This window comes from Oncorhynchus kisutch, linkage group LG6 (genome assembly GCF_002021735.2).
Source record: "Oncorhynchus kisutch isolate 150728-3 linkage group LG6, Okis_V2, whole genome shotgun sequence".
Taxonomy (NCBI): domain Eukaryota; kingdom Metazoa; phylum Chordata; class Actinopteri; order Salmoniformes; family Salmonidae; genus Oncorhynchus; species Oncorhynchus kisutch.
In genome coordinates, this window is record NC_034179.2 from 72,326,053 (window position 1) to 72,341,250 (window position 15,198).

Genomic DNA, 15,198 nt, shown 5'->3' on the forward strand with positions numbered 1-15,198 from the left:
CCCCCCTTCCTTGTATGACCATGTCGCACGCACGTACGCTTTATTTTTGTTTTATGGTTGATTACCAACTTCGAATTCCATCAATGACATCTTAATAATATTGCAATCTTTTTGCAACTTGATCTATTGCCGGGAGGTCCGGTTTCAGATTAAGACATGGTACACCGAGCCATATAGTTTCCAGTCTAAACCATAGCTACTGTACCATGTTTGCATTTTTGCTTGAGACGCTTTTGGTCTACCAGTCCGCTTGGGGGCGGTAAGCACCTTGGCTTCAAGATGGTTTTCCAGAAACACCGTAAACGTAACTACAAGGGAAGAGGTAGACCCTTGCATGTCTCAGGTACAACCCGCGTAAACAAAGGCTAGCTAGCTAACTTTTGACAGAAGTAAAAGGAACCATCATTAACAAAACAGAGCAACGACTGACTTGCCTGGTGAGTGGGGATGCTGTTGTTTGAAGTTTAATATAGGTCTTGTATTATATATATTGTTTTTGCTATACGCTGTGCTGGTCTATTTTGTCCGGAACATTTGCTGACATGTTGTTACTGTTGGTTGCCTAACAATAACTTGATTGTCAAGGGCAATGAATTCCATTATCTTGGATTTAATGGATTTCGCCTTTGAGTCGTATCGCTGCAATGTTTTTACTCTTTCAAATGACTGCTTGAGCCACACAACAGATATTGTGGGCTAGGTTAGGAATGCTGTGTTGTACGTGGAGCGCAAAGTTTTAGTTGGCGTCATTACGTCATGTACTGTTAGAATTGCGTCAATTCGAATCTGGTATCAGGATAAATATGGCAATCAGTCACCGATTGTATACTATGTATTTTTTATTAGCTAAGCAATAAGTGGTAAATGCAATTTTCGTATATACGGCTCTCTGTCCCACCTCGCAGGTCAAAAACAGAGAACTGACTTGTTCCTGACAAAGATATTATCATATTCCCTGATGACAGTAGTAGTTCCGGCTTCTGAGCCGGCCTGTCAGAGTAGAGACTGGGCGTGGTTTAAACTTGCCCAGCCTATTGCAAGCGCTCAGGCGGGTCCCCGCCTCTAGGTGCTTCTGTTGATAGATGTAACTGTTGCTGTGAAGAACATCCATGCGCTCATGCTCGATACCGTTATCTCGCACCTGGCTCCTGTTATCTAACAAAAGACCGCTTGTTCTGCAACCCCACGCTCTGAATGTGTAGCTAATATCGGCCGATTCCGAAATATGTTCACCGATATATCGCGCATGCCTACTAACAACCCCAATATAACCACGTTTATATGCACACAGTATTCTGGATAGTAGCTCATATCCCAGTATTATTCTGGATAAGCTCTTTACATGCACCTTTGATATCCCGCTCAAGAGTATCCCTGTAACCATGAATATTCCTCCTTTAAATTCATAAGGATTAAATGGAATTGTAACTGATATGGACACTGACTGTATGCCTACAACCTCTCACATGTACTAGAGCTTAATATAATATAACTCAGGCAGAATAATGAATTTCTTAAGATGGAAAAACACATTTTTATTTTGTCTAGGGAACAGGAGTGGACAAATTATTTATTTCTTGAAGCATCTCTTGAGAAAATAGCAATGCATGTGTAATGTGATTTCTTTGACATTGTTATGCAAGCAGACAGTATTTCAATGTGTCAGCTAAATTAATTATTATGGTGGATGGAACTGTGCAGGTAGGGTGCTTTTTGAAGTGATTTGTTTGACAATCAGATGAAAATGTCACCAAACTATGGGGTCAATTTCACACCATATGTATTCAATTCAAAATTAAATAAATCATGAACATGAAAAATAAAGTAGAGAATGTAAACATGTTTTCGAGGATGGGTGAAATAATGGATGTTGAAATCAAAAACCAAACAATTGAAAGCATAATGTATAGAATTCTAAACAAAAATAAGATGTCAAACGCAAAACCCCAAAACTTGTAAGCAAATAATTTTAACGCGAGAGCAAAACTCTGACAAATTGTATTTTTATTTATTTGAAAACAAATGCAAAAATTTCCCAGCAACCAATCTTATTGAATACATTTTGCCTACACTCTTGCCTGCATGTACTACCTTTTTTGTTAAGCTACTCGTACCTTTGCTTTCACTGCCAGTCTTTTCAATTGCGAGTTTTGGCATTATTTTTCCAAGAAGGGCGGGGTTTAGAGGGAGGCATAGACAATGAGTCTCCATTGGTCCGCTAGTTTTGGAGTGACGGTTCGTCTTAACCCAATCAATGATTTGATGTGTCACTGGCTCTACAATTCTATACATTTTGCTTTCAATTGTTTGGTTTTAGATTTTTGTCATTATGGGGTATTGTGTGTAGATTTGGGACGACGACTATTTAATCTATTTTGTAATAAGGCTGTAACCTAACAAAGTGGAAAAAGTCAAGGGGTCTGAATACTTTCTGAAGGCACTGTATATAAACCCCAAATATATTTCTAAATAATGATATGTAACGTACAGCATTAGATATATTACAGTGAGCTATGTCAAGAATCCAGTGTCGCTAACAAAATGCAATGTACAGTTGTAGATACAGTATATTATGGGGCTCCCGAGTGGCACAGCAGTCTAAGGCACTGCATCTGTGCTAGATGCGTCACTACTGGTTCGATTCCAGGCTGTATCACATCCGGCCGTGATTGGAAGTCCCATAGGGTGGCGCACAATTGGCCTAGCGTCGTCCGTGTTGGCCGGGTTAGGCCATCATTGTAAATAAGAATTTGTTCTTAACTGACTTGCCTAGTTAATCTAAAAAATATAAGAATGAGCAATGTCAAGAATGCAGTATATGAATACGCAGTGTGAAAAACGGTAAAGAAACGGCCCAGGGTTTAATGTCTTTGTATACAGTTGATGTCGGAAGTTTACATACACCTTGGCCAAATACATTTAAACTCATTTTTTCGCAATTCCTGACATTTAATCCTAGTAAAATGTCCTGTCTTAGGTCAGTTAGGATCACCACTTTATTTTAAGAATGTGAAATGTCAGAGTAGTAGTAGAGAATTATTTATTTCAGCTTTTATTTCTTTCATCACATTCCTAGTGGGTCATAAGTTTACATACACTCAATTAGTATCCAGTAGCATTGCCTTTAAATTGTTTAACTTGGGTCAAATGTTTCAGGTAGCCTTTCACAAGCTTCCCACAATAAGTTGGGGTAATTTTGGCCCATTCCACCTGACAGAGCTTGTGTAACTGAGTCAGGTTTTTGTAGGCCTCCTTGCTCGCACACGCTTTTTCAGTTCTGCCCACACATTTTCTATAGGATTGAGGGCAGGGCTTTGTGATGGCCACTCCATTACCTTGACTTTGTTGTCCTTAAGCCATTTTGCCACAACTTTGGAAGTATGCTTGGGGTCATTGTCCATTTGGAAGACCCATTTGCGACCAAGCTTTAACTTCCTGATGATGTCTTGAAATGTTATTTCAATATATCCACATTTTTCTTGCCTCGTGATGCCATCTATTTTGTGACGTGCACCAGGCCCTCCTGCAGCAAAGCATCCCCACAACATGATGCTGCCACCCCCGTGCTTCACGGTTGGGATGGTGTTCTTCTGGTTGCAAGCCTCCCCCTTTTTCATCCAAACATAACAATTTGTCGTTATGGCCAAACAGTTCTATTTTTGTTTCATCAGACCAGAGGACATTTCTCCAAGAAGTACGATCTTTGTCCCCATGTGCAATTGCAAAATGTAGTCTGGCTTATTTGTGGCAGTTTTGGAGCAGTGGATTCTTCCTTGCTGAGTGGCCTTTCAGGTTATGTCGATATAGGACATGTTTTACTGTGGATATAGATACTTTTGTATCTGTTTCCTCCAGCATCTTCACAAGGTCCTTTGCTGCTGTTCTGGGATTGATTTGTACTTTTCAGACCAAAGTACGTTCACCTCTAGGAGACAGAACGCGTCTCCTTCCTGAGCGGTATGACGGCTGCGTGGTCCCATGGTGTTTATACTTGCGTACTATTGTTTGTACAGATGAACGTGGTACCTTCAGGCATTTGGAAATTGCTCCCAAGGATGAGCCAGACTTGTGGAGTTCTACATTTTTTTTTTTGAGTACTTGGCTGATTTCTTTTGATTTTCCCATGATGTCAAGTAAAGAGACACTGTGTTTGTAGGTAGGCCTTGAAATACATCCACAGGTACACCTCCAATTGACTCAAAGGATGTCAATTAGCCTATCAGAAGCTTTTAAAGTCATGACATCATTTTCTGGAATTTTCCAAGCTGTTTAAAGGCACAGTCAACTTAGTGTATGTAAACTTCTGACCCAGTGGAATTGTGATACAGTGAATTTTAACTGAAATAATATGTCTGTAAGCAATTGTTGGGAAAATTACTTGTCATGCACAAAGTAGATGTCCTAACCGACTTTCCAAAACTATAGTTTGTTTAACAAGAAATTTGTGGAGTGGTTGAAAAAAGAGTTTTAATGACTCCAACCTAAGTGTATGTAAACTTCTGACTTCAACTATACATCGGACAGCATCGTTCAAGTGTGGGACACAATCTTTTCTGCCCACTTTGATACAAAGTGATTTTCATAGCAGATTAGGAGAGCATTTTCCCAAACTCTTTTCCTAACCTTAACCTCAGTCTCCTAACCTGCTAAAAAAAAAGTCATTGTTATTGAAGTGGCATGAAAAGAGTGTTTCCTGCTCAAGTATGGGTAGCTGCCGCCCAATATGACAACTGGGCGAGTGGGTGTGTCAAACGGAGTGGGTTTATGGAACGTGAATGGGCTAATTGGCAGATTTGTTGCCACTCAAGGCCGTTTTGCGTGGCGTTGTATAGGCGTGCCTGCTTCCTACTGGGTGTCACGGTTTTGTCGCCGGCGGTAGATAACGTGGGCATTTTTTATTTCATGTAAGATAGCAACCCAGACACGTCACAGTGGCTATAAAGCTGAAGCATCCATTTAGAATGTTTTCTCACCACCACATATGTGGTGGTGAGGAAGTCCAAACGCAGGTAGTGGGAGAGAATGGAACAAGGTGAAACTGTTCCGACATTCTGCAAATGTTCTCATCGATGATACATCTGATCTCAATACATTTTTCTGTTCCCAAAACAAAAATCTGTTACGAACACAGTGCATTAAGTTGTATAGAGTTGGCGCTTTGCCAAAGTAAAAGATAAGTGTGTTTTTAGGAGTGCAAGGTCGAATTGAGTTTGTGCACAAAGACACTTCCCAGAGGATGCATTCCCTAACAGAAATATGCAAATACATGCTACAACAAGCCAATAGGATCTCACTAGCTTGTACTTGGCTTTGCCCACCTCCTTGCTTGTTTTGCCCACTTCTTAATTTCCTCCCACTGTAAACAACACAGATGAAGTATTTTGTTTTAGTTACATATATTTGATAGCAGCCTACATAAGAAATAACTAATATTGATAACCATCTAGATGTCACCTTGATACATACATAGTCTACTACTCAATAGGAAGGGCATGAACGGCAACAACACCGGGACACAGTGCCCTTCGCTCCTGCTTAACAAGCACTACTGTCTGGCAACGGCATGGGAAATAGCTACCTAGTAGCCAATATCAGGGTGATAGTCACAGTAAGCACACACATACAACCCATGAAGCAACAGTACACCCATCAATAATTAAAAAAAATAAATAAACTGTCTTTAGTTTAACTGAATGTAAAATGATTTGTTTAAAACAGTGAAATCTGACTCACGACTCATCCTCTGGCTTCAAAACAAAAGTCCAAACTCACGGTACTGTAGCTCAAATGTACGGTAGTGGCGTAGTAAGAAACAAAAAATAAATAAACACTGCTCAATTAAAACCGTCTGACAACAGAGTTTCTAAACCATACTCTTCTGTCTTTGGTGTAACCTATAGCGGAGTGCTTTCCACACACCCACTCCTTTCCACACGCCCACTCCTTTCCTTTCGACACACCCACTCTCCCATACTCCGGTCACCATATTGCGTTCCAGCTACCTCCTTCTCGCAACGTTTGATATGTGTGTGTGTGTGTGTGTGTGTGTGAAATCTTTATACACAAAAACTGAGTGTACAAAACATTAGGAACACCTGCTCTTTCCATTACATAGACTGGCCAGGTGAATCCAGGTGGAAGCTATGATCCCTTGTTAAAGGTGTTCCTAATATTTTGTACAGCCAGTGTGAGTACAGGAGTCTGCATGTGTATGAGGTTTGTGTGAGTTGCGTTGTCTATTACTACCGGAGAGCTACACACAAACCCTGAGCGAGCTAGCTAGCTAACATTATTGTTTGACAGCTAGAGATAACTATGTTGAACAAAAATATAAATATTTGACTGAATTACACTTCATATAAGGAAATCAGTCAATTGAAATATATTCATTAGGCCCTAATCTAATGGATTTCACATGACTGGGAATAGACGTGCATCTTTTGGCGTGGATCAGAAAACCGGTCAGTATCTGGTGTGACCACCATTTGCCTCATGCAGTGTGACACATCATCTTCGCATAAAGTTAATCAGGCTGTTGATTGTGGAATGTTGTCCCACTCTTCAATGGCTGTGCGAAGTTGTTGGATATTGGCGGGAACTGGAACACGCTGTTGTAGATGTCGATCCTGAGCATCCCAAACATGCTCAACAGGTGACATGTCTGGTGAGTATGCAGGCCATGGATGAACTGGGACATTTCCAGCTTCCAGAAATACAGATTCATGCGACATGGGGCTGTGCGTTATCACGATGAAACATGAGGCAATGGATGAATGGCATGACAATGGGCCTAAGGATCTCATCACTGTATCTCTGTGCATTCAAATTGCCATTGATAAAAATGCAATTGTGTTTGTTGTCAGTAGCTTATGCCTGTGCATACCATAACCCACAATGGAGCACTCTGTTCATAACGTTGACAGCTTGCCCACACGATGCCTTACACGTGGTTTGCAGTTGTAAGGCCGGTTGGCCGTAATGCCAAATTCTCTAAAACGATGTTGGAAGTGGCTTATGGTACACAAATTAACATTTACATTCTCTGGCAAAAGCTCAGGTGGACATTCCGGCAGTCAGGATCCCAATTGCACACTCCCTCAGAACTTGAGACATCTGTGGCATTGTGTTGTGACAAACGACATATTTTAGAACGGTATATTATTGTCCCCAGCACAAGGTGCACCTGTGTAATGATCATGCTTTTTAATCCGCTTCTTGATATGTCACACTTGTCAGTTGGATTGTCTTGGCAAAGGAGAAATGCTCACTAATAGGGATGTAAACAAGTTTCGGCACAACATTTGAGAGAAATAAGCTTTGTGCGTATGGAACATTTCTGGGATATTTTATTTCAGCTCATGAAACATGGGACCAACACTTTGCATGTTGCGTTTATATTTTTGTTCAGTGTAGCTAACCACTCATCTGTGAGCTAACGTCAGCCTGTAATGCAAAGAGGCAAATTGGCTTGTCGATGTGTGTGCCCAAGCACTAGCAATTATTGGTCAACCACATTGTGTGGGGTCCAATGGAATCTCACACCCTCAAATACTACTTATCCAAAATCGTTGTTGAATGTTTTCTAGGGCTTTCCTTGCACCATGTCTCGACCACTGGGAGAAAGCCATAAAAGGTTCCTGCAAACCATGATGGTCAATGGGATCATTGATGGTTCCAAGGCAAGGGCTCTCCACCGGCATTGCTGTGAGACACACGGTGGTAAGAACAGCATAGCTGCGTACTATTTTGCCCCCAGTCCTCTACTGTTAATTTTCTGTATGGTAAACCCTTAAACTCAAAGGTCCAGTTTTCTAGACACAATAGAGATTCTCTATTGTAAGTGCCTTTAAGTCCAGGAATAAGCTTAATCTAGGTCTGAGAAACTGGCCAAAAATGTTTTTGTTGAGGGCCACTCACATGTACCCCTTTTTATACAGCACATTATGCTCATGATAAACTTGATGAATTCATCGAGGTTATCAATGCCCAGCTGCAGCCCATGTTCATGCAGATCAGAAAAGGGATGTCTGAGGAGGATGGTCTTCAGTACCATGCTTTGGTCAGTGACACGAATCAAATTCATTCACAAAGCTCTTTTACTACTACCATCATGAACTGCTCTTATTTTCCCTGTTGACATCTTCTCCTGTCCAGGTGAACATGGCTGAAACTGATGTGACCAGGATGTCAACTGATTATGCAGACAACGAGTTGGAATTATTTCGAAAAACAGTGAGTATGCTGTTTTTAGTAAATTGTAAATGACTGACAATAAGACTTAAGAATGAAATAAAATGTGAATATCTCTGTAATTACTGGCATGTTCTTATTTTTGTATCTGTTTTTTAGATGGACCTAATTGTGGACTCTGACAATGGAACCGCCTCTTCCACGGACATTCTTAACTGTGCCGACAGCCTCCAGACAAAGAAGCTAAAGAAAAGAGAAACGGAACATGTACTGAACAGGCTTGTTCAGGATAAGTGGCTGAATGAGGTGCTGTCTCTGAAGACACATTCTATGCATGCAGTTATTGCTTCTTGAGCCACTGATTGACTTGCAATCTGTGTTTGTCTTTTCTTCAGAAAAATGGAGACTACTCTCTCTCCACTCGATGTATAATGGAGATGGAGCAATATATTCGGATGTTGTATCAAGACCAGGTCAAGGTCTGCCATATCTGTCACAATGTGGCCTTGCAGGTAAAGTGATGCAACTTATTTACTGCAATTTAAATTGAAGTTGTATCTAATGTATTCCTCCTGCTAGCTAAATTGGACCCCATGTGAAATCCAAATTGGTGTAACATCTGCTTTTTGTCAGATTCCCAAACTCACTTTTCTCAGTCCTCTGCTCTCTGTTCAAACTTGCTAGAAGGTGGAATGTTTAATGTTGCATGTCTAATGTCTGTTTTGTTGGATATGCTTCTCATGAATGGTGTAGTTGCTACTCAAAATATGTTGCCTGAATTTAAATGGGATTGACACCACTGATATAGCCTGGCTTTCTAGGCAATGCATTTGGTTTCATGCTTCATTTTTGTAATAATCTGGTCTTTTTACCTCTCAGTGCCAGATGTGTGAAAATCCTACATGTGGCATCAAAATCCACACCCCTTGTGTCGCCAGATACTTCAAAGGAAGGACTGATCCACGATGCCCTGCCTGTGAGGACTTCTGGCCACATGAGATCCCAGGTAATAATGTTGCGTTGATCAATGAATTGCAACACAAGTGGTACCATGATAGTCTATACAATCTACCATAGTTTGTATAATGGTCTGTGTATACATATCACTTTCATCCGTTTCGACTCAGACGAAGAAAAAACATATTTACCTATCTTATCTAGTCATTCATATCATTTTCCCTTCTCTATAGATGTGTATAGACCTCCGTCCTCTCAGAGCGAGACTCAGTCAGCAGCCAAAGAGAACACGGCCCCCACCCCCACTCCTCGGTCTACAGCTCAGACCCGGAGGACCAGGAGGTCATAACCTCACGGATGTATGTATAGCTGTCAGAACTTTCAGTGCAATGTTTTGCCTTCATTCAAATGTAAAGAGAACTCAATTTCAGTTTGAATGTTGATCAAAACATTTTTATTATATCAAATGTTAATGTTCTCCTGAAAGAATCTAACTTTCATTGAATTGTCAATGGTCTCCCGTGAGCTCCACTCTTAACTTGATTATCTCAATTTTATTAAGTTACTTTCTAGGGGAGCAATTCTGAGAAGTGTGGCAACTACTTCAATCATTCTTTCAGGCAGTTTAAATGGAAAGCTGTTTGTCCATAATTTGTGCCTGTGGTTCATTAGGATGTTAAATTAGAATAGTACTGCCTTATTTGAATACATTATGGACATTACCTCATCTTTGAGTATCTGCAGGAATAATTTGGGAACAATTACATATGCTAATTTGAAAAAGCATACCCTATTAAATTAAATGGGTAACAACTCCATATTTTATATGCAGTAGGAAATGAGCATACACTAACTGCTCCTTCGTTTAATTTAGGAATGAGTAGAAGCAAGTGCCAATCATGCAGGTAGCTTGGAATTCAATGTGTGCCATAATCACATTCAAGTGTTGATAGATTGAACACAACTGGCTTTCCTTTGTCATGGATATGTGGTGGGACACTTAAGTATGTAAAATAGCCATAGTGATAGGCTATTTTCCTCTACTCAAGTTAAGTTCAGCAAAGTTTCCATAATTCTTCAATATGAATCACCGTTGTAAGTTGTGAACTATGTAAATTGAGACTTGTTTCCAACCGTATTCCTTTTTGAATTACCATTGTCACTTAACCATGAATTTGTTTATAGAATAAGGTGTTTTTAAAGCCATTTGGTGGATGAGGCTGAGAGGGCTGAAGCAATGAAAGGACAGACATGTTAATGATTGTTTAAGAAGATAATAATTCAGACATAAGTCACAACATACGTGAGCACGGGACTTGCATTGTACAAGACTAAAAACAACCTGAATCTGGATCCCTCATCGTGGGTCATGCCCACCAGAAGCTCACAGAAAAGCTGAGCTCCAAAGAACTGGACTTGACTGGGATGAACAAGACCTCCCCAGGCTGCAACACACACTCTTGGTAGGGAGCCTTCACAAACTCTGGGAATCGCACCACGTCTGGACTTTCCACCTCCACCTGCATTAAAGAAAGCTTTGTGTTTAAATGGCAAACACTTGACTAATTTCTCCCATTCAAAGTATGCAGCACTAACAGTTTAGGTAGATAATTTATATGCTAGATTGTTTAAGATCATAGACCTGGTGCATGGAGAGATTTCAAATGGAATTTTAACCTGACTAGTGTTGTGTAGGAGCTGCAATTGGTGAGGGTAGAGTTTCTCGGTGTCCTCAGGGGAATACAGACGAATGTACTTTCTCCCAACCACCTGTTACAAAATAGGGGACCATGCAGTCACCAAATTATGATTGCCAAAATACAGTATCACACATCTCTGGCAGGGTCCAAATTGCTTTGAGTCTGATCCTACTCGCTGGATGTGATAGACTCACCTGAGCCAGGAAGTTCTGTTGAGGATCTTGATGAGGGGGGGGGGGGACACTGTACATCCTGGCCCAAACCAAGCATTGATTGTGATGTCATCTTCATCACCAAGACAACAGTAGTCAGGGATACGGATGTCATCTTTAAGCTCGGGGACCTTGGAGAAGAGTACATTGAACAAAATAGTGATTTTGTAACTGAAAAACTTGTATGCTTTAAATGTCATTTGTACAATACAAAAATGGAGGCAAGCATTATAGAAGCCTGTATCCTACATTTCCAGTAAAATATACATTTGTTGTATTTTAGTCTTATAGTGAACAAAAATAACCGCAACAATTTCAACGATTTTACTAAGTTACAGATCATATAAGGAAGGAAATCAGTCAATTGAAAAATTCATTAGGCCCTAATCTATGGATTTCACATGACTGGCAGGGGTGCATCCATGGGTGGGGAGCAAGGACCAGCTAACCAGTTTTTCCCACTAAAGGGCTTTATTCCAGACAGAAACACTCTTCAGTTTCATCAGCTGTCCTGGTGGCCGGTATCACAAAGTCTAAAACGACGTTGGAGGCGGCTAATGGTACAGAAATGAACATTAAATTATCTGGCAACAACTCTGGTGGACATACCTGCATTCAGCATGCCAATTGCATGTTTCCTCAAAACTTGAGACATCGGCGGCATTGTGTTGTGTGACAAATCTGCACATTTTAGAGTGACCCTTTGTCCCCAGCACAAGGTGCTACTGTGTAATGATTATGCTGTTTAATAAGCTTCTTGATATGCCACATCTGTCAAGTGGATGGATTATATTGGCAAAGTATAACTAATAACTAAGAGGGATGTAAACAAATTGCTGCACAACATTTGAGAGAAATACGTTCTTTGTGCATGTGAAACATTTCTGGGATCTTTTATTTCAGCTCATGAAACCATTGCTTTACATGTTGTGTTTATATTTTTGTTCAGTATATATCAACACTGACATCCTCACCCAAATGTGTTATGTAAAAAAACAGGACAGGGCAATGACCAACCTGATCAAATAGCTGGTGCTGAGCAAGATTTCCCAAACTTGATGCGTCCCTAATGTAAGAGAGAGCGGGAATAGGCATTGAGTGAAAAGCATATCCTTGGCTTATTCTTGGGGTAATATTTTTCATGAGGAAGTACTTACTTTCACAACAATATAGCGATCGATGAATTAATTGACCATAAGGAGCATCTGTGACCATTCCTCATCAGTATATCTTGAGCCTACTTCAACAGGTACAGTCTGACAACCAGCAACAGTTTGCAGGTATTCTATGCTTTGCAAAGGGAAAAAAACAAAATCAACAGAGGTGTCTAGGGGACTATGAGAAGGTAAGGGCAAGGGACTAGAGAAGGACACAAAATAAAGAAAAAGGTACCTCCAAGGGTGATTTTTGAAGGCTGGCCAGTGATCTATGATACCCTCTAATATGACTGGCTTTTGGGGATCCAAGTAATCTTTCTTGAAGCTCTCCAATGATGGACAGTGTATCCTTGGTACTGCCAGAACTTGCTTGACCACAGGCACTGACACAGTCAACCTTCATTTTCTGTTGAGAAAATAGAATTTAACATAGCATAAAATAACACACAGTTTGACTTGAAGAACAAGCAATATGGAAAGCAAAATAAAATAGCCTACTAGCCTTTAAGAAAATTATGAGAAAGAACTAAAGGGATATGACACAGGCTCACATTGACTGGTTAGAAAGCAACAGGCCACAACATACACAGTATAAGATATGAAATCCACCTTGGCACTAACTCCTTCACTGGGATTCTCCTCATTGGAGTCCCTCTTCCCGATATCATTTTGCAGGATCCTTACAAAGGTTTGTAAAATTTTGTCCATGATGGCTGCCCCCATGAGCAGGCCCAAGTCACATGTCCGTATGGCCTCCTGCACTGTAGCTGATGAGGCATCATCACGGCATAGGGCAGCTACTTTGAACAGGCAGCCATATGAATACAAACACCTCCACTCCTTGTCCACATCACGCCATGTTCCTGTGTTGAGCTTCTCCCAGGAAAAGTCCAAGATGATCTGAGTGTTTTGCCTCCATTGACCGCTCCCGGTGTACAGCTGCTGCCTGCAACGTTTCAGCACATCCACCACACGGCTCAACTTTTTCACTGAAGTCAAGTGGAAATTCTGCCTCCGTCACAGGCAAAGCAGCAGAGATAGCTGACCACAGTTCTGCCATACGCTAGTGCTGTGGAAATAGAGACAATTGTTAGACCCAATCAAAATGGTACAGTTCACAATCCATCTGGTCTGAAAACCACTAATGTTATAACCATACACTTAGCTAGCTGGGGGCTGTCTACCTGCAAAACCTTTGCCACCTGTTAACTCTAATGAATACACAAGACTTCTATTAAAACCACCATTTTCTATATCCTTCCTCACGTGTGACATGATGTAAATGAGTTAAATATGAAGAGACAGATTTTCAGGGAGCGAGACCCCTGAACCTCGAGTCCGGTAAGAGCAAGAAACAAAGACCCCTATCACCAAATATTGTTAGAGTGGATCAGATATCTAATGAAATACTGTATGGCTCTTCCACAAACAAACGGATCATCACTGGGCACGTGTTATATTTAATACCCCGATAATAAGATTATAACATGTGGACAAATAAATGGTAAACACATAATGCCCAAAACACTTGTTACCGTTATCGACATATGTAGACGCTGGTGTTGCAATAAAATACTTCCGTGTAGAAAACTAATACATAATTTATGTTCCTTCGCGACGTGATGATAGGGTTCGATCATGCAAACAGTAATATCACATTATTTTGCACGAAGCACATTTTTCGTTAAAAAAACAACGAAATACATCTATCCTGCCAGCTCCCCTTGCTCCAGTCTGAAGAGTTGACAATTTGATCTAGCCTCCAGCTGTGCTGACGGCTAGTGACATAGTAGCCCTGCAACCGCCAAATGGCGCTGTTATTCTTTATATATTTTGTAATTTGCTATTGGTTAACCTAATTTAGCAGGTTTAGAAAATATCTAAAAAGACGCCTGAGCGTCTTCGTTCGTTTTTACGGGGAAACTAAATTTTAGGTTGAAAATACTGTAATTTGCCCCAGATTCTCCATCACGATAGAACAATGTTTAGTTATAATTATAAACTGCGTGGTTCGAGCCCTGGGTGCTGAGTGGCTGACAACTGTGGTATATCAGACCGTATACCACGGGTATGAAAAAACATGTATTTTTACTGCTCTAATTACGTAGGTAACCAGTTTATAATAGCAGTAAGGCACCTCTGGGTTTTGACTGTGCGGGTTGAATAAAGAGAAAACAATGCATTTAAAAAAAATCATAAATGTAACATTGTTGTGCCATGTCATGCCTAGGGCTTTCATTTTTTTCTCCTTTATTTTTTATCTGGCATTAGTGCTTAAGCTCAAGTTTTATGGCGTAACTGTTGGCAAATGCCAAATGCTTTTGGGAATTTGGGCACAAATAGTTAACGTCCATCCAATGATGCAAAATGGAAAATGTCAGAGTTTAATTCAATAAGAGAAATGCTACAAAATGGAGAGTTGAAAATAAAGAGAGGGGCATGCCAGAACAATGTTATATGTGATGACTGTAAGGCACTATACAAATTGTAAGAATGACAATTTGTATTATATGTTACAAATTTGAAAAGCAGCTAAAAAGTAGTAAGTAGTTGCTAAAGTTGTCTGTGATGAGATTGGAACTTGAAACCATTGGGTTTCATTGGGTTGTTCGCGTTGATGAGATTCGAACTCAATGCCTTTGGGTTGCTAGACGTTCGTATAATATGCCCCCTTTTTCATTCCATCGATGTGGGCTAGGCTATAACATCGTATCTGATGAGCAAGGGTTTATTTAGTCTTCTAGGGCAACAAGTAATGACAGACGAGAAGCTGCATTTAATTAGAGACAAGTTTATTAACAAATAGCCTACCAAAATGTTGTGGTCTGTGGTTGTGAGGCCAACTGGATGTACCGCCAAATTTTCTAAAACAACATATCTAAAATGACGTTGGAGGTGTTTTATGGTGGAGAAATTAACACTAAATTCTCTGGCAACAGCTCCGGTGGACATTCCTGCAGTAAGCGTGCCAATTGCATGCTC

General features: G+C 40.5%; 1 protein-coding gene and 1 pseudogene across 2 annotated transcripts; one reads left to right on the plus strand and one right to left on the minus strand.

The window, feature by feature from the left end:
* Window positions 1-276: 276 nt before the first annotated feature.
* LOC109893382 (non-structural maintenance of chromosomes element 1 homolog) lies at window positions 277-10,702 on the plus strand. 2 transcript variants are annotated; one of them, XM_020486599.2, is made up of 9 exons: window positions 283-437; window positions 7,587-7,719; window positions 7,938-8,059; window positions 8,155-8,232; window positions 8,350-8,496; window positions 8,586-8,702; window positions 9,070-9,196; window positions 9,381-9,506; window positions 10,333-10,702. In XM_020486599.2, the coding sequence occupies exons 2-8, from the start codon at window positions 7,602-7,604 to the stop codon at window positions 9,494-9,496; spliced, it is 825 nt and encodes a 274-aa protein (XP_020342188.1). In that variant the 5' UTR covers window positions 283-437; window positions 7,587-7,601; the 3' UTR covers window positions 9,497-9,506; window positions 10,333-10,702. The 2 variants fall into 2 exon arrangements, with proteins under 2 accessions (XP_031683249.1, XP_020342188.1); XM_031827389.1 differs by having other exon boundaries at window positions 277-437; window positions 9,381-10,702.
* Window positions 10,406-13,281, minus strand: LOC109893383 (lysine-specific demethylase 8-like; annotated as a pseudogene).
* Window positions 13,282-15,198: the final 1,917 nt, after the last annotated feature.